The sequence below is a fragment of the Oryzias latipes genome, chromosome 24, assembly GCF_002234675.1.
Source record: "Oryzias latipes chromosome 24, ASM223467v1".
Lineage (NCBI taxonomy): Eukaryota > Metazoa > Chordata > Actinopteri > Beloniformes > Adrianichthyidae > Oryzias > Oryzias latipes.
Window position 1 is genome coordinate 15,051,857 of NC_019882.2, and position 19,919 is coordinate 15,071,775.

The 19,919-nt window shown below is 38.3% G+C and overlaps 1 protein-coding gene across 2 annotated transcripts; it reads right to left on the reverse strand.

The window, feature by feature from the left end:
• Nucleotides 1-6,335: 6,335 nt before the first annotated feature.
• tmem63b (transmembrane protein 63B) lies at nt 6,336-18,815 on the reverse strand. 2 transcript variants are annotated; one of them, XM_020714564.2, is made up of 23 exons: nt 18,707-18,815; nt 14,635-14,820; nt 14,417-14,496; nt 14,264-14,342; nt 14,149-14,186; nt 13,885-14,027; nt 13,318-13,369; nt 13,131-13,239; nt 12,985-13,055; nt 12,805-12,885; nt 11,899-12,016; nt 11,665-11,798; nt 11,278-11,418; nt 10,754-10,907; nt 10,575-10,681; nt 10,401-10,487; nt 10,055-10,120; nt 9,702-9,864; nt 9,431-9,536; nt 9,168-9,335; nt 7,840-7,955; nt 7,703-7,753; nt 6,336-7,312 (listed from the first exon to the last, which is right to left on the reverse strand). In XM_020714564.2, exons 2-23 carry the CDS (start codon nt 14,797-14,799, stop codon nt 7,178-7,180), a joined length of 2,364 nt encoding a protein of 787 aa, XP_020570223.1. In that variant the 5' UTR covers nt 14,800-14,820; nt 18,707-18,815; the 3' UTR covers nt 6,336-7,177. The 2 variants fall into 2 exon arrangements, with proteins under 2 accessions (XP_020570223.1, XP_004083891.1); XM_004083843.4 differs by lacking the exon at nt 18,707-18,815 and adding an exon at nt 17,117-17,469.
• Nucleotides 18,816-19,919: the final 1,104 nt, after the last annotated feature.

Sequence of the window (19,919 nt, forward strand, 5' to 3'; positions counted from 1 at the left end):
CTCAATAATTCTCCAGTATAGGATTTAACCCCCTTGATGCCTGCTTTACCTCTGGATATAAAAAAAATCACTTTGTTTTTGCTTTCAAGTAGATGCTAAAATAAGATACCGGTAATTTTAGAGTCGAAATGGTTTGATGCATAGTTGCATATGGGCATCAAGGGTTAATGACTGCTGCTGATTTTAATAAGAGATGAATAAATTAAATTTGGTTGAAAAGTATTATTTAGAGATGATTTAAATGAGAGATCACTCCTTATTTTGGCAATAATCTTACTAAAATGCATGTTAAAAACAAATAGGACAAGAGTTTTCTTGTTATTTCTTCTTTTTGACTTTAACGTTTTACTGTTTTCACACCATTAGTAACAGACAAATACATGGTTTTTGTTATAAAGCATATCCATATTGTTTTCTTCTCACAGGTTGATCAATTTGAAATAAAAGATAACCAGAAATTAAGAATTCAATACAAGTTTTTCTTCACTAAATAAAAAAATGCATTAGAGTTCAGTTTTACTATTGAATAAACTGACTCTTGGGAGTTCCTTTATGTTCCAAATGTGGAATAAAATCTTGATGTTTGAAAAAAGTCAGCAGTCACAGACGACACAGTAAGGTTCTAATTATTCTTGATGCCCATTCATCCCCACTCTTTTTTTATGTGCGTGTCACAAGACATTTCCAGGGCTCTGAGTGTTGGTTGTAATTGTCCAAACAAAGGGGCCTGGGTCTGGAGTCACATGCTTCATCATAGTGGTGATTTCAGCCGCCTGGCCCTCTGCCTTCCTGGCTAATATAGTCCACTAATAAGAAAAGGGAGAGGGAGTGGGGTGACTTTTCCACAGAGCACCCCACACAGAAGTGGGCACACAAGGACAGCCCTCTTCCAACCCACCTACTCACCCACACAGACAAACACACTTCTGAGCTTGTGGCTCAGGCTGGCATCAGCGTTGGCAGACTTGATGGAAGGTTTGGTCTTCCAGACTGACACACAAACACACACACACACAATTCCTGCCCTTGCACCCCCCTCGTTGGCCTGGAAAGGAAGTAAGACTTGGACTGAGACGTTCTTTTTCTGTCCCCTATGCTGTTGCTCTGGGAAATTCACCTCCCATGTGGCCAGCGTTGCCATGGCACTAATCCTGACAGACAAAAGATGGGAGCGCCACGGAGCATGATACTGCCAGAAGCTTGCTCATTGGCTGGTATAATCCCACGCGATGCAGTGATTGGTCAGGGCCATGTTTATATACAAATTGGAGCAGATTGGTCAGAGGTCACATCCATCGATCTTAGCAGTGACAAGGAGGAAATCTGACCCCAAAACTTCAGAATCCTAAATGGGTTTAATCCTTATTTGATACACAAATGCACACAAACAGAGATTTTTTGGGGGGGAGTTCACTGGTCTGGGAAGGCAGAATGAAGTGAATACTGAGAGAGGGAGTGAGGTGACTAAATAAAAGCATTTGTTGTACACAAAAGAACAGATGACAAAAATGTCAGGAATGTATACAGGGCACAAAGTTCAGCTGTTGTCACACCTATGGAAACTTTTGAGATTAACACCAACGAGGCAAACTAGCTATTCAAAATGATCACTATCAATACATTTTAACATTTGCACTTTAGTTTTTTTTAGTTTATTAAAAATTGAATGAAGACTTGAAAGAATTCTTTGCTAAATTGAGAAGTTTAAAAAAAAACCACACATTTCTTTTCAATGACAACTAGCTCAGTAAAACCTACATTTAAAATCAAACAATAACAATAAAAGGGGCATTGTGAGCCAAATGATTAAACAATCATTCAAAGAAACATTTGGACCTAACTAAAAAAATAGAAATAAAAACCTAATCTCAAGCAAATATAAATGGGAAATTTATAGAGCCTCCATACATGGAAAATCCTGTAAACGTAAAAAAGATTTATTTTTATGTATTAATCCTTCCAATTAAAAAAGAACATTTTTGTGCTTCTGATTGTTGCAAAGTTTGCATTTCTAATTCTTTTCTTTTTTGTTTATCCATTATTTACCATGTTTAGAAGATAAAATACAAAGAAATCTCAGTAACTAGTTAACATCTGTCCTGCACCTTCTGTGTCCTGTGTGTTCTGTGAAGGCAGGGTACACCTCAGATGGGTTGCCAGTTCATTGCAAGGCCAACACAGACCGCATCGCTAAAATTTGACCCTGGGGATCATTATGGAGAAATCAATCAACCTATGAAGCTGTTTTTTTGGACAGTGGGCAGAAGCTGGAGTATCCGGAAAACCTTTGTACGCACGGGGAGAACGTGCCTGAGAAATGATCCAGCTGGGATTCTAACCAGTGACATCTAGCGAGGAGGTGAGAGTTTTAACCACAAAACCACCATTCAGCTCCCATCTGATCACGATAAACACACAACTTAAAAGTATTTAAGACTTGTTTGTTACTTTCACTCCTAAATGTGTCAGTTCAATTGACCGGTTGCTTTTTTTAAAATCACTTTTACTCAATGTAATCTTTAATAAATATTTGTCCTATTTTAAAATTATTAAATCTAATGCTTTTTATAGCTGAATGTCTTAACGTTGTTGGACATTGGGGGAGATGTGATGGAGATCCTCAGAGTGTTCCTTCCACCTTTTGACAGCAAGTGAGGTCAACAGCTCCCCACCTGCTCCGCTGACAGTATTGCTGGAGAACTGCTTCACCTCCTGAGGCACTGGATACTTTGCCAGAATTGTATTTAACCCTTGTGCTATCCTAGGCACTTTAACATTGGGAGTTGGGTCATCTAGACCCACTAGACAGTGCTCTGAACCTTTTTTCTTCAATGATTTTTGATCTTCACTGGTGTCCATGGATTACACGAAATCTTTCCACCTTTATCCACCTTTGTCATGGTAGGGAGAACACGTCAATGTAAGGGTGGGGTCATCTAAGATAGCACAAGGGTTATAGCTAACCAACAGTCCTTCTGTATGGCCTCCCCAAACTCCTCCCAGAGTCCAGTTTTTGCCTCTGTCACCATCAGCACTGCATGAGGCTTTGACAGCTGATGCCTGCCAAGCGACATGGACTTGATAGCACTCCTCATTCAGCCTAACACACCACTGTATTTCTGGATTGTTTCTTTGGAACCTGGTTAAAGTTATAGACTCTTCTGACTGTGAATTTAGCCAGATGTTTCCAACTCTCAAAGTATGTTTAACCTGCTGGGTAAACCTGGCTTCCTCCTGTGCCAGTTGATGGCTGTTCAAATCGGATGACACATCTACAAAGTCAATCATTGACCCTCTGCCTACGGTGTCCTGGTGCTATGTGCACTTATGCTTGAACATGGTGTTCATAATGGACAGTCTGTGACAGGCACAGAAGTCCAACGACAGTGCACCGCTTGGGTTTTTTCTCTCTGTCCTGCCCCTCCAGTTATCAGTCATTACACGTCAGCGTTGAAGTATTCCATTAGAAGAGTAGGGATCCTTGTTGGAATACTTTCTGGTACTCCTTCTAAGACTCTAAGTAGGCTGAGTACTCTGCTCTGCAGGTCGGCCTGTGAGCCAATATCACAATAAGAGACCGCTTCCTGACCCAGATGCCTCTCGCCATGGACAATTTAAAGTTGAAGGGAGTACATAGCCTCCCAAGGAATTGGGTTTGAGGGCCCAAACTGTTTGTAGAAGAAAGCCCAACAATCACTAGGTGGTACCGCTCAGCCTTGTGGGTAAGCTCATGCTATTTCCCACTCTATGAGGTGACATTCCATCTCTCATTTGAGCGGTAAAGGCATCTAACCTTTGACTGCCACCTGGTTTACGTGGCACTGGGCTTTTGCTGTCCATCTTGCAAATCACGGGCTTATGGGAAGGCAATCCTACAGTTTTTTTGGGTTGACCACGGCAGGCTCAAATAAGAAGAGGCCTGGGCTAAGGTAATTGCCTGCAAGCCCAAAATTTGTGCTTGGCTTTAGAATGGGTTTGGATCTCCCCTGGTGATGGCGGTCTGGGCAACATAGCAAACCTTGCTTTTAAATTATATGCATATGGCCAATTAACACAAAATAAAGATGGAAGTGAGCTGCAAATAAAATCTGAGAGAGATATGAGACTAACTTGAACATGTGAATTTTAGTCACAAATAGAATCAATGTCAGGGGAAGTAAGTTCCAGAGTTTGGGAGCAGAGAAGATGAAGGCTTTGCTTCCCGTAGGTGGGCAGATGAAATATCAAAGTGAGGGAAAGAGGGACCATGAGGGTGTAGAAAATCCTATTAACATGGAGGAAATTCGACAAGTATGGAGGGGCAAGATCATGAATGGTCTTGAAGGTGAGAAATTGTCTGCCAGATCACGCTAAAGCATTGCTCCAGGTGGAGAACGGGGTGGAGGAGGGCCAACAACACTGTGTAGATTTTGGAGAGACAACCATTCATGAATTAGAAGGCAAAAATTTGATTGTGGTTGGCTGAGAAGAAAAGGTGGCCCATTTAGCCTTTGGTTGAAAGAGAAGGCCTAATCTATAAAGGAGAGTAACACAAAAACTCAATAGACGTGGAAGTGAGGTTAATCTTCCTTTTAAAAAATGTGCCAAAGCTTCACTTTTATCCAAATAATTAAATTACAGGAAGTGGGTGGAGTTGACAGTAAAAATGGTTAACATGATGAAAAGAAGACATTTTTGTTGTGATGTCTGTTGCTGAATTGTTGCCCAGCTGGAATTTATGAATAGATTTGGAAGACCAAAGAAGTGGAAGTAATTAGTAATCAAGGTGGGATGTAACAAGGCTGTCAACAAAGATGGATGGAGAGTTGGGAGTTGAGGCACAGAGTGGAAATACAAGGGAATATTAAGAATGAGACTCAGACTCTTTACCTGAGGGAAGAGTGACAACTGAAGAGCTTTAAATATTCAGAGGAAAACTGTCTGTTTTGGTGCCAATAAGCAGGAGCTCAGTTTTGTTACGATTTCATTTTGTGACGTTTGAAGTGAAACTGGATTTTATGGTGGAAAGGCACTTAGTTGAGGAGAAAAAATGTGGAATTAGGGTTGCTATACAGAGAGATCTGGAATTCATCAGCAAAACAATGAAACAAAAAAAAGAGTAGAGGCCCCAGGTAGGAACCCTGAGGCACCCTTGTAGTGACAGAAAGGTACTATGAATTTTTGGTTTTGAGCTGAATCGAATTTAAACCTTAGTTAATTATTTTAAAATATGATTGTAGGAACAACAGTCCATTTATTTGCAACTGATCCCAACTGACAAGTCAAGTCACAGAACCATCTGGGCCAAAGCAGGACCCAGGAGTCAGAATCTGATCATTTTAAAGTTCCAGTTACTGGACACAGCTGCTTCCTAGGCTCCTACAGTCCTCACATCTCTGTTACTCAAGCTCCACAGAGGAAGTTTTTCCAGCAGAGAGCTTGGACTAAACCTACACAGCAGAGACAGTATATTAGGTGTCTTTGACACCAAACTCTCATCCTTGGAGCCTCAAGAGAATATCTGCAAGTTATTAGTGACCCTGCACAGATCTCTCCTGTGAAGGTTCACCTGCTCAGATCCATTTCCAGACCCTTACACAGGAGGGTTTCTGCTCTGTTTGTCTATTATTAGATTTTCTTTAAAAACAGGCCACGTTATTAGATTTACTTGATCACGTAGCACCAAGCAGACTTTTTTGTTTAATCAAAAAAGAAATCCCTGAAGCTGGTAATCCAGAGGGAAAAAAAAGAGTCACAGTCAAATTTGCTGTACAAAGGTGCTTGCGCAACCACCTTTTTTGCAGGTAGTTTGTATGGAAGGCAATATGCACATTACTGTGTGCGTCAGGTTCTTGAGTTAAATGTTCTGAAGTAATTACTAACTCAATTCAGGAGTTATTGTTCCTCAACTGGCTTTTGTTGTGAAAGCACAACTGTGAGGCTCCAATAGAAATCCACTGAGCCTCATTCAAACTTCTCCTTTCACCAGAGCCACTAACCCACCACTTCATTACACATTTTTAACTACTCTGCTAATCACCACAGAACCCTCAGTGTCTTTTTATCTGAAGACAGTGTTGTTTCCTAGCTGAGGCAGGTACCGTGTTGAGAAAGGGGAAAAGGGCAAAAACGAGGAGGAAAAAAAGAAGAAAGAGCCTGGAAACTGCGAAACATCAGGTGAGGAGGTGGATCTGCAGGAACTCTCAACCAGTAAACTGGCTTCATACCAGTGTCATGACAAGTTAGAGATACTTAATGCAACATTGAGTGCTTGAGCTTCTTGTTACAGCTTCATTCATTGTACCTTCAAAGTCTCACAGCAGCGCAACACTGCCCTCTACTGAATAAAATAACCCTTAAAAAGTAGGATTAGATTTATTCTTTGCATTCAAAACTGTAAATTGACATCTTCATCAATCTGTACAAAGGTTAGTCCCACTTGATATTTCTGTTTTGCTTAAAAGAATCAATACCTAAATAAACAAAGATCCAGGTTTCAGACTGGATCCTTTAAAAACATAAAATTATAAACCATTATAACATTTAAAAAATACAGGTTGACCTATTTGAAACACTTCTTCAGCCACAGTACAATGTTCAATGTCATATCATTGTTTGACCCCAACATTAATTCCATTAATGGCTAAAAAACAAAACAATTATTTGGGTCATAAATCCAGTCATTTCTTCATATTTTGTTTTGATTATTTAACAAATACAAAAAAGCAAAGTGCATTTATCAGTTATTCCCTTGGCAGATCTTTGTTTTCATCAAAGGCACTTGTTAGAAATGTAAACTGGATGCCTTAGTAGAACAGAACAAGCTGTGCTTGAGCAGTTCTGTGCTGCTGGCTTGATTATAGTGTGCAAAACCCAAACTGCAAGGGCAGTTTCCTGGATACCTTCATATATCATATATTCCATATATCTGTGCTTTGCAGATATTAAACATATCCTGTTTGAGCTATTAGCATGCAATACATGATATTTGAACATAAAATATAATTATCAGTAAAAGGTAAAACAAAATAAACCGTTTTTTCTCCGTGCAGCAAGTAACAACACTAAACAGATGTTGCGAGAAAGTACAGTGACAGTCTCAGTTGACGTATCCATAATTGTGAAGAAAAGAAACTTCAAATCAGGATTCCGGCGCAACACGACTCAACAATTCAACAAAATGTTGAAGTCCTTGAAGTTAAGCACTGCTGTTCCTCACGGGACTATAACCATTTTCTGGGCTGTCTTCTGTGGAGCCATAACACTGTGGTGGTTTAGGGTCCTGTGATGTGCTGACAGGGGACTTTGGGTTGAGAACTCTGGGGAGGTAAACCTGAAAGAAAAGAAGAAAACATTTAACAGATGTTTTTGTTGATCCATTTTCATTAAATATAACAGGATGGAAAACAGACGAAGCTCTTTAAAATCTGCAAACTACAAATTCAAACTGCATAATAACTGCTTGGTCAGAGTGTCAGAATGTGATCCATCTGGATTTCAGTTTACTTTCCTATTCCTGCACAGTTCTGTAATCCCATCAAAGCAGAGGGAATCCATCACAATGCTACTTATTTCTTTGTTAATGACAGACATGAGACAGATGATCAATAGAGCCTTTAAACACATACAGAGGTTGACTAAATTCAGGACTGACACATGTTTAAAACACGCTTGAGCTTTGCTGAAGTGGTGGAATTTGTCTCACAAAATATGAGTCGATTACCCGAGTGTTTTCTTCCACTCCCTCCACTGTATCCTCATCTTGTGCACTGACCTGAAAAACAAACATACATTTTATAAGGGAGGACTGTAAAAGATTGTGGAAGTGCAACATCATATTTACACCAATCAAACACTCACCGTATAGTTATGTGGGCTGAGGTGCTTAAAATGGCCGAAACAGGTGAAGCCAACGCAGATGAAAACGGTGACACACAGGACCACCAACGTGAACAAGGAGGTGGAGGTCCAGAAACCTGAAAAGCACACGTGCACACACTTCAAAAACTATACATATGTCAAGAAATACTCATAACTTGTAAAAGAAAAACTCTGTTTTGCATAAGTGTATTTATGCTGTTTGTAAATGAGGCTGATTTGGATTTTCAAATTTGTATAATTTCTCCATCCCCATATATGTAGCAGAAAACCTAAAATAAAAATGTTTGTAGCAAGGGAACACTGACTAAAAATCATAAAAAACAAACAAATAAATAAATAAATGTTCGGCTTACTGATTAACAAAGAGAGTAAAATAGTTCAAAGTATAAAAAAATAATCAAAACGCCAACCCAAAAGTCTATCTTTAGCACATTCAGACACATTTCCCTTCTCCTATAATACATATGTTCTGCATGAATATGTAACTGTAATGAAATACTTTTCATTGGTGTTAAAAATTGTCATGCTAATAATTGTGATAAAAAATATATATATATATATTTTTTTTTTATATGAGTACACCAGTACTCACTTAAAGGTTAGTATGTATGTTTCTTAATGTTTTATTAGTCTAAGAAGTTGATGTTCTGCTTTTCTTAATCTACATACGCCATTTATTTTTGCAACTGAATAGAAAAAGTCCCGCTTTTTAAAAACAATAACAAAAAAGAAGGAACTAAATATAAATACAAAAGCCATAACCAGCTCCTTGTTGCGTCACTCTTTGCTTTTCAACATTTTAAAATGTGTTGTGCATGCAGCTGGAGTGTTATAGCAGTAAGATCTGGCCCTTTAACCTCAAAAAGACTCTAAATCCACTTAGGATGAGCTTCAGTGCCCACTTCTAATGAAAAAGAAACTTTTTTTTTTTTTTTTGCTGCTTTGTTATTAGTGTTAATGCATCTTGGGTATCCATGACCGTTTAAGGGCTTTAGCAGGTTCTGAAAATAGATGGATGCCATTTGGATGGTTTTGGAAATTGTGTAACTTTAGCAGGTGTTTGGAGTGCATATTGTGTAGTTCTGTCTGAAGCCCATTCGTGAAAGGAATAAAATAAATCAAATTTAAAAAATTCACAATGAAAAATACTGAAAAAAAGTCGTGCTGCATCAAACGTTACCCAGAGTTTACAAATCTGTGGCAGCTGGTAAGAAACCAAAAACATGTCAATGTGGGGCAAATGTGCTCCACAGTGGGTAGGTAGATGTTAAATCCTTAAAGAATAATTAGCAGTAATTGTTTCTAACCTGCTCTGAGGACAGAAAAGAAGTAAAGCCATATCAGGCAGATGATGGGTGCAGCCAGAGCTTGATCCACAGCTCCCATGTGAACCTGATGGTCGAGGCGCGTAGGCAGGTAAGCAAAGTACAGGTTGTGTCTGTCCACCAGGTGCTTCAGCAACATGTATAGAAGACCTGATGGAGTCAAGCACAGAGAAACGACACAGACAGTCTTAGACCTGACTGAGGATAGGCTTATCGTATGATGGAATGTGGTGAAATGAACTTACCAAAGGGGACAATTATAGGACATATGATGCTATAGGCCATGATGACAGTAAACACACAGAGAGTCCATCCATACATGGCTCCATATTCAAACTCATATGCCTGGTTCTGCAAACAGATTATGACAGAGTTTGAATTAACACCCAATAATCTCCTGACTTTGCTGTTTGAGGCTGGGGGGGTGTTTATGACAAACTAATATATGAAAAGGTGTCATTTCTCACTAAGCAGGATCAGGTGCAGCAGGTGCAACTGGTACAGACACACACACACCTGTTTCACATATTTTCTCTCAGCGGCGGAGCGGGCGAGCATCATGCGGATGAGGTAAAGTAGTAACCCGGGCAACCGCAACAAATCCATCCCAGAGCCAACCAGGCCGGCTGCAATCACGTAGTTCACAAAAAAGGCTCCTTGATCAGGTAAAAACACGCACCTGATTATGAAACAAAGAAAGCAGAACAAACAGAAAAGATGGTTTGAATGTAGCAACAACTGAGGGTAAAAAACAATTTAGGGATTTTAGAGAAATGTGCTTCTTTAAACCAACAAAAAGTGGCCTGACATAAACAATTAATCTAAATCAGTATGATGGGATGGCAGAAAAGAGAAAAACAAGTACTTACTCAAATCGGAGTTTCCCGAGATTGAGAAACTCTTTATCAAACAGCCATCGGAAAAACACAGCCAGACTGATGCAAACACAGAAAAAAAAAACACAAAATTAAGTTATCAAGAAATCAAAAAGTGAAAGTTCATCTGTTCCCTTTAGAAAAATACCTAACAGCTGGAAAAAATCTCATCTTTTGCATTACAGTGTTTTTAGATGCATGCTAACATGACTAAAAAATAACCCATCTTGGACCTTTCATTTTATTTTATCTCTTTATTCTAATATATTCTATTCCTGACTCTATCATTGCACTGTTTAAATTAGTCATGCATGTCTTTTCTTAAGCCGGTGTAAATCACCTGGTGAGACCCAGTGAGGGAAGAATCAGGACCATGAAGAGCAGGAAGAAGTACAGTTTCCGCATCATACTCAGCTGTTCGCTGGACCTGAGACCAGTAGAGGGATAAAATAACATTTAGATCTTGTGGCACAAACCCTTTGGTGCCTTCAGACAGCTGAGTGTGTTTGGATACCTGCTCCAGTGGGCTTCTCCCAGTGTGGAATAGTACACTATTGTAGGCAGCAATGCAGAGAAAGACCACAGAAGGAGAGTTGGGAAGAACTGAGTAATGATGGGACTCTATAAAGAGAACACAAAGGACGATTTAAAGCTCTGAGGAGGATCATGTTAAAGCTAATGTTTGCCACTCACATTGAGATAGTAGATGGGTTTGGTCACGTTGAACTTGTCGAAGGTGTTAATAATGATGGTGGGAGTGGTCAGGAAGGTAAGCAGCAGGAAGAGGAGTAGATTTATTAAAACATAGCGAACAGCCCAGGTAAAACCTCGCACTGACAGGTTTTCCCTTTGGAATAGAGAAGAAGTTAGAAACACACAACCAAAAAAAGAGAAAATAACACACAAGAAGTGTTTTTATATTTGGTTAGGAATTCAACTAAATTGAAAATAAATATCCAAACTGATACATGATAATTTTGACTAATAATATTGACATTTTCTTTAGAATAATTTCATTTTAGTATAATTAAAAATGATGGAAAACCATTTTTTTAAATAGAACTGGAATTTTTCCTTAGCAGACCACGGGAGTTTGCTATAAAAAGACTTCTTGACAATATTCAATTACTGGATAATTCCATGGCTTTAACAAATAAAAACTAAACTACAGGTGATGTCTGTGGAGTTTAAGAAGATGACTGACTGCCGTTTCTTACCAGTATACACTTTTGGGATGTGGTGCAAAGCTGACACGCCACTTGTTTACTTTCAGAGCTCTGCTTTGGGACGAGGGTTGGGGCTCCCTCCCGCAGCAGGTTGACCCCCGGCACTCGATGGCGTTGAAGTCCTTCAGAATGCTGCAGAAACAGTTGCCGTCAAGGTTACGCATTAACAGACTTTAGACACAAACGGCCGCACATTTTTCCCTCATAAAAAGGATCATACGATGGCTTTATAATTCAGGTCAACAAGCCCCACGTGATTCAGTTAAAGTCTAGGAAACAAAACGGGGACTTTGGCCATGGATGGCTTAAGAATTTCTGTGGATTCTCTCTGATGCAGTCATGAGAAAAGTTTGTAATAAAAAAGAAAAATTGACGCACTACTTAGCCATAGCCTCGTTTTTCAAGGTGACAAAAGCGATCCCTAAGGTGTGCTGCGGTACGATTTCAGCCTCCTGTCTCACTTCTTCCAGCAGGAACTTTTCTTTGCCGCAGTAATACTCAATTGCGTCAACCTGAAGGAAACCAAGCACAGAAAAAAAAATGAAAAATCTGTCTTCCACATAACGCTTATATTTTACCGCGACAGAACTGTCAGATCAGATCACTCCTCACCTTCACACAGCCGGAGCAGCAACATATGTGGCCACATAAGCGAGGGTTGATCAGCTCCCGCTGACCCGTTTTATCCAAGACGCGTTCGTAGTACCGGAGGTTTTTTCCAGCTCGCAACCTGAGTTCAAAAAAAGTGAGACAAAAAGAAATCCAAATATGATGCACATGTGCCTTAAATGAGGAAGAATGCATTCCTCTTCATGGGGGTAAAACTATTATAGCAGAAGATAAATGGATCAAATTGGCAACAGTTAGAGTTATAAAAACTAAATAGCAGATGAAATGTGTGGGTTATACCACTAAGATAGTCATACAACAAGGAGAGACGTTCAATATTCTTATTGTTGATTAGTAGGGATGTAATGATTATTGAATCCAACCAGATTGATCTGTCTGGGGACAGTTATTATTTAGCCTATACCATCATAGAATTGTTTCAAAATGAAATAAATTAATTATATCAATATTGAAAAATACCATTTGGATTGAGACATGCTAGGTTTATTTTACTATAACATAAAAAACACCAAGTGTCAACACAGCAGACAACAAGATCAGTCCCTGTGTGGAAACACTTAGAATTTAGCAAAGACATGTGACCTTTCAGTGTGCTAGAATGTTCTAATTATGTTCCCTTTGGATTATTTTGATGTAGAAAAACAACCGTGGGCTGAACTTTAGGAAACTAAATGGTGAATGCAATTAATTCTTGTTTTCTTGATTGCTTGAATCTGGAAAACTTTACCTGCAATCATATCGACTAGGAATCAGATCGCCAACCCCAAATTATGATATGAATCAAATCATTGTTAAAATGAATCTTTAAACCCCTATTTATTAGAATGTAATGGTGCTAACTGTGCAGAAAGTGGGACTTTGTAAGTCAAAGTGTTTCTCACATATTACCTTTCCTTATCAAGGTGCATGAGTCGGGCCACATCATAGCCCAAAGTTACAGCACATACTTCACAAGTGGGATACGCTTCTCTGTGAAAAAACAGAACAGCCAGTGAAAGATTGGTCACAGCTATGAATTATGAACACACACGAGAAAGAAACCTTCTCAAGAGATGCTGGTTTACTCACACAAAGTGAGCTTTCACGTCCTCCTCTGTTGCCGTTTTAGGAACTGGACTCACAAACAAGGTGTTCCTGGCCTTCAAAACCAAACAGTTTAAGGTGACTACATAATTCCAACTAACAGTCTTGGTTCAAGCAGACAGGAGACGCACTGTTTCCTTGCGAAGGCCTTTCATTTGGGATGTGTGGACTCTCAGCATCACCACCGTCAGGGCCAGGTAGATGACCGCAAACACCGTGTGCAGCCATAACAAGTTGTTTCTGTAGAACAGTCACGTTTTTTTTTAAGGCACAAACACCTCAAAAATTTCTACAGAACACATTTTCCATTAAAGTTACCCAGTTTTAAGATTCCCGATAGTCGTCCTTCCAAAATTTTGGGGGTCGTTTTCTAAAAAAGAGAGACATTTTTAGCATTTCTTAAGTTCTAACCCAAGACCTAACTAACTAAATCTGCACACATGACAGTTGCTAATGGTTAAAGAATGCAGTCTGCCGTGGTGACGGCTTGACTTACATGCATACATTACACTAAAATGATAACTTTGAAATCTTGACTGGAATTTTTAAGCACAAATAACTTCATGCAGTTGTCAGTAGCAGGACACGTGTGATCTTGAACTAGTTTTATAAAGCTTAAACTTATTTTCTAAAACACCCAATAAGAAGCCTAAAAATTGAATTCTTCTTTATTGGAAGCCTCAATGAGCGGCATATCTCATTAAAAATGTTGTGATCAAGCCAGGGTTTAACCTAAAAGTCAGTAGATAAACATTTCAAACATACAGAAAAATTAATTTTCCCCATAATTCTTCCTTTATTTACTTTGTGAAATGAAGTTTCATCATGAGTGTTTTGTAACGCAAGCTGTGCTTTGAAACAGGGTGTGTTATTTGTCAAACTCACTCAGCAGGTCTCCAGACATATTAACAGGCATTATGATTGCGAGGGAGGTGACGGTAATAACCACGAGCAGGATGATCAGATGACGCTGGAAGGACAGATAGTGGACGGCGTCTATGCCACATTTCTCCTTGATCTTTTCTTCACTGGAACACAAAAAGTCTTTGTTAAAGTTGTGAAATTCAAACCTTCAATTTTGCCTCGCATGACGAGGCAGATTTAGGAGGGGGAGAAAAAAGAAGGTGTCCAACGCAGCAAAACACTCACTCCATTCTGACGATATATGGCAGCCAGGAGCAGAAGCCCTTTAAAAGACAGAGAAAGCAGTTTAAAAAGCAGAAGATGACAAAAAAAAAAGAAGTTTAGCTCTTTTTATACACACCGACTCATATCCAAAGTCCTCTGTGTTAGAAGCTGCAGATGACATACGTCCATAGCGACGATGTGTTGATTCATTAAAACTGAAACAGAAAGGTTAATTAAGAAAAATCAAATTTTTTTTTCTGCTGATAAAAAGTTGAAACTATGAGTTTACCCATCACTGTCTGAAACCAACGCTAAACGACCATAGTCCCAGAATTTTTCCCGGATTATGGAAAAGAGAACCAGCAACACCTGTAGGAGACGAAAAAAAACTGTGACTGCTTTAAGGGTAGATTAAAACAAAGCCTTGTCAAAAACAATCAAAAAAAATATAAAAAAGCTTAAATTTCTGTCACTTGATTGGAGTTTTCTGAGAGACAAAAAACCTACAATAAAAACACAGAAGTCAAGCAGCAGGACGAGTGGAATTCCTCCAAAGTTGAGTCCAGAGAGGACGGTGCTCTGGTTGGTGCTGAAGCAGCCGTCCAGGAAACCAGAAGAATTGGCAAAATTTAGATCCAGCAGATCCCTTGGGTCCTGCCAGCGGAGAGCCATGACTGACCTCCAACAGATCTCCTGCAGAAAACCGATGAAAACAACATTAAGGTGAATTTTCAGCTAATTTTGTGGTGCTGAGTTTAGGAGAAAAAGAGCTTTTTTTTCAAAGTTACTGGTTAATGAAGCATACAAAATAAAAAAAAGCATTTTTCAAAGTCAGCAGTCTTAACTTTTTAACCTAAAGCAAACAGCTAAACAACTTATTCTTAAGAACATTTTTGATCAAAAACCTGTTTGTAATTTAATGTCTGCTGTCACTATTGCTAACATTAAGAAAATCAAACACTTTCTGACTTTGACAGTAAAGTTGTTTGACACTAAACTTTTCACAAATGTTAATTAATATCAGATATGTGGCCTAGTAACAACACTATGAATGTTTTGTGAAGTGTCTGATTTAACACAATATACAGATTAGCCAATGTGTCGTTACCTTATTTTTCAATGAGTACCATGAAACCCTTTGGCCTGCATCGCTACAGTAGTTGCTCAAAAATAGAATAAAAAAATAAAAAACAGAGTACCTAATAAATACACTTCCACTTTCTTACGACTGTAATTACTTAACTTCTTACGCTTCATTCTTTTTTAAATGCTCCATTGCTCATCAGTGCAATGATGCATTACTCTTGTGTTAAAAGTTTCCAAATTGAAGGTGTAGATAAGATAATCTCACTACTGTTTGAAGAACAAAAGTGAAAAATGTAAGGAATTGAGCCTTAAGCTCAACGGAGCACATTTTCAATCATTCCCAATTACAAAATAATAATAATAATAAAATTTAAAGCAACTTCTACATATATTTTTCTACATGAATTATTTTTTTTATTGAAAATTCATCCAATATATGCTTCTTTAATTTAATTTAAAAGACAAATAATAAGTTAGGTTATTTTTTAAATACGTTTTCAAGTTTAAAAAATAACAAAACATGTTTTACAGACCCACTTCAAAGAAAATTGTTTTTGGGTGTTTTTTTTAACATATTCTTTAAGCATTTTACTCATGTGGGAGACATATATAAGGAAAATCAATATTAAAATTGTATTTCTGATTATTTCTTTATTCAAGTCGAGGAGAATCAGTAGAAGATGAAAAGATGCCTTTTGAAAAAGCTTGATTTTTTGACACAGCAAGTGAAATGGGAGGGCTAAAGTCTCACTGCTTCATGCATCCACTTTCAGACAAATAAATCCATGTACGTCTTTGTTTTCCTCGTCCGAGTTGAGATCTTTCTTGACACTGTCTGGCTGGATAGCTCCAATATTGCTCACCATTTTTGTTGCATCACTAATGTTTGCTTGGGGTTGGCTGTAAGGGGCTGTGAGCTAGAGGGGGAGAGTGTAAACAAATAAATGATGGGATATCAGCAGAGGCTTACTTCCGCACCAACAATGTCGCCCACAACTCAGAGGTGAATGTCTGATGAACTCCAGCTGCTCTCCAAAAACTATATCCCAGAAAATGACACAGGTTTTTGGATTTTGGCAAAAAATGGCATAATCATATTTTAAAAAACACTGGGAACGCTTCTATAATAGATTAATAAATGATTGTAGAGAGACTTTAAATGTTCAAAAAACAAAACAAAAATACATGACCATGTCCATGTAAAAAATAAAAATTTATTAAAAAGAAGAGACAAAAAAATCGTAATTGATAAAATTACTAGTTTATGTTGTTTGTTTCAGACTGTGTTTTTAATTTGTAAAGAAAAGAAACGTTTGTCAGAACTAGGGCGGTTTTAGCCTGAGGGAAATGGTTGCTACTCGGTTCTAGTTTCAGGGAACACCTGTTTAGAATAGGCGTTGTCATTTAATTGTTGTTGTTGTTGTTTTAAGTTTAACGTAGACTTAATCTTTTATTCACCTATTTTTATTTACTGTTAATATTTCAAATTGTATTTTATTTGTTCTCCAGACAAAGACCGTCTGCGGCTGCGCGGTCGTTTTAATTAGTCACAAGTCAACACAGTAGCTTCTCCCGTAATAGTCAAGCACGCTCCAGGTCACGCGGAAGCGGACTAAAGTTATAAAGTTCGACATACCTTCACAGTCACCACTCATAAACACATTACTGAGTCGCGTTAACACAATGGGATATATGTATTGATTTATTTGATTCCTTTAAGTTTAACTAAACAGCAAGAGTTTGTCTTTAAACAGCTGTGTCGTTGGGAGTTCTGACAGATGGGGCAAACTTTGAAAACACAAAGGGGAACGAAAAAACACGGGCTGTTGGGTCTACTACTAAAAAAAATTCTGAAGTCTTTACACAATTGTACAGAAAGTTATTTTGGAGCAAAGAACCTTACCTTAAACTTTAAGTACCTGAAGTCAACCCGTTTAGGACATCCACTTTTTAAAACTGTAGTTTCCTTGTAGCAAAACGTTATAGATCAGATATCCAGATTGCTCTTAAAGTACCCAGACGGTCCTGTTTGGAGAACGATATTTTCTTTCAGTTCTGTCAATGCAAAAGAATCGGTTCTTTCTCATTCGTCACGCTGTTCCGCGTATGCACAGACGCGGCAGTTTACGACATCAAACTTTCTTCTGCAGTTCTCTGAAGGGGCGTCAACATGGGAGGCTTTGGCTGGGGAGGGACTGACATGACACTTTAAGCAGCACAATAAGTCACATGAACTTTTGATTTTTTCAGTCGGTCAGCAAAATAAGTAACAGCAAACCTTTGGTCGTGGCCTGCGTCTTGTTGACATTCTTCAATCATCTGATGGATGTTTGAAAAGCCCTTTCAGTATTGAACCCATTGCCTTTTGCGGGGTTTTAGTTACCGTAAGAAACAGTTCTATCTTTAAAAAAATAGTTTTTTGAAATAACCTAGCCTAAAACGAGGTTGAACTGCCACTGTACAATATTACCATATTGGTGAAATAAATAAAAACAGCAATACATGCATTTACTTTGAAAATTTACAGGTATTTCCGGTGGAACCCGCAAAAGCTATGTTGAATATTTGCTCGGCAGAAAGGTTTTTGTACAAAGCAGGGGGGAAAACACACGACTTTTTCGTGATACACAGCAATTTATAAATATATACATTTAGTAATAGCCATTCATCTATTTTTTAAACCTGGTGAGGGTTGCTGGAGCCTACCCTAGTAACTTTCAGGTAAAGGTGGGGTACATACAAGTCCACACAACCTTTATATAGGCTCACATTCACACCTGAGGGCCAATTTAGAATATATCCAAGTAATAGGGGTGTAACAATTAATCTACGTAATTGATTTATCAATTTAAAATCCTAGATTCATCAAGTTGTTTGAGGCAGATTATTAATTGAATTGACCTATGCAATTATAAAATCATCTTTAAACGAAATAAATCAAAAATATCAATATTGGAAAATACCATTTGGATTGAGGCATGGTAGATTCATTTTACTATAATATAAAAATGACCAAGAGCCATCACAGTGGACAGTCAAGAACATTTAAAAAGGTCTGAAAGACCACAAATGGAAATGAAATGATTTAGTGTCAACAGATATTTATTGATAGGGCAGAAATCCACTTTCCCTTTTTCCTACATATCTATCCAGCATAATGTTCAAATGTTTAAAGTCACCATAGACAAAATATATCTAAAAATGTAATTTGCCAAAGTAGACCAAAGCACATTTTAATAAAACACATGATGGCACTCATTTTCACCTATCTTTACAGTAAATAAGGTAAAGTTTGAGTAAAACTGGACTGAAGCAACTGATACACAGTTCATTTCATGGGTACTTGTTACATTTTTGCACATCAGCAGACAGCAAAGCAAATCTAAATTGTTCCAGTGCGCATAGATCACATGAGCTCTGTTCTTTGCAGGACAGAGCATTCCAAACCAATAGGCCCCAACAGAGTTCTTTTTAAAAAACACATGTAATTCACCTGATACTTTTCTGTTACTTCATTGATGTCAGTATGAATCCAACTCCATGTTTCCAATAGATTTCTGCAAGTTTTCCAGTCTAACTGTTGTGCTTTTCATTTCTGCCTTCTTATGTCCTGCTGTGTGTGTTTATGTGCTTCTTCTCAGCAGTGAACACACAGAAGAGGAAGTATTATTAGTGTGCTGACAAACATCCGTTTCCTTTTGCGAGTGTGTGCGTACATATCTGGCTCCATGCCTCACTGCAGGACGCGTTGATTAATGCTCACTGCAGCTCAGCTCTCAGCTGTCCTTGCAGCTGGCTTCTGATTAAAAACTAAATGACACCACCCCTCTCCCTGCCCTAATCACTTGCTGATAACTTGTGAAGGGTTCCAGAAGTTTTCATGTTGATATGGTTTTTGGAATGATGGTTGAAATAGGTCTTTGTGAAAGGGAGGAGTTTTGATTTTTGCTGCATATTGCGTGGAGCTGAAATGCCAAAGCCATACAAAGCAGCAGCTCCATACTGTACAAGTCAAGGGTGTAGTATTTCAAATATTCCAGATTTTGCCACTGAAGGTCAAAGAATCTTGGTGAGTCTCCAGCACACGTGATGTCCCACAGGGTTTAGTTTTTGGACAATTATCATTCATTCATCCATGTGTCCTCCATTGTTGAGGACATATGAGTTATGTGGACATTTAGAAATTGACAAAAGAGAATGTTAGGACTTACCCCCCTGTCATCCCTCAGTTTAGTTCAATTTGTTTGTTTTGCACGTTGTGTCTGATTAATCTCTTACATGTTAATGTGTGTCAGGACAGACAGGCAAATAGGTGCTGAGGGTAGAATGTATTTGGGTGAATCCTGACAATGTGTGTTGTCAAGGTTTGTTTTGATGTGTCTGATTTTGCAGATGATAAGTTAACTCATGCATGCTTGGTGTCCCTTTACTTGATTTGAGTGCAACATCATGCACAGTAACAATGTTTCAAATCACAGTTAATCAAACAACAATCAGCTGTGCTTTCCTCTTTCATCAAGTCAATATTTTCTACCAGACAGACATCATCACTGCCTGGAGAACTGAATTATTAAGTAATATAAATTAGAACAAATATGTGATGAATCTCTTTTAATAAAAAATGACTTACTGGTAAAAGTTACTTATAAGCTTTGCTTTGAAGAATGAAAAACATTTTTATAACTTGCACGAGCAGATACAGTTTC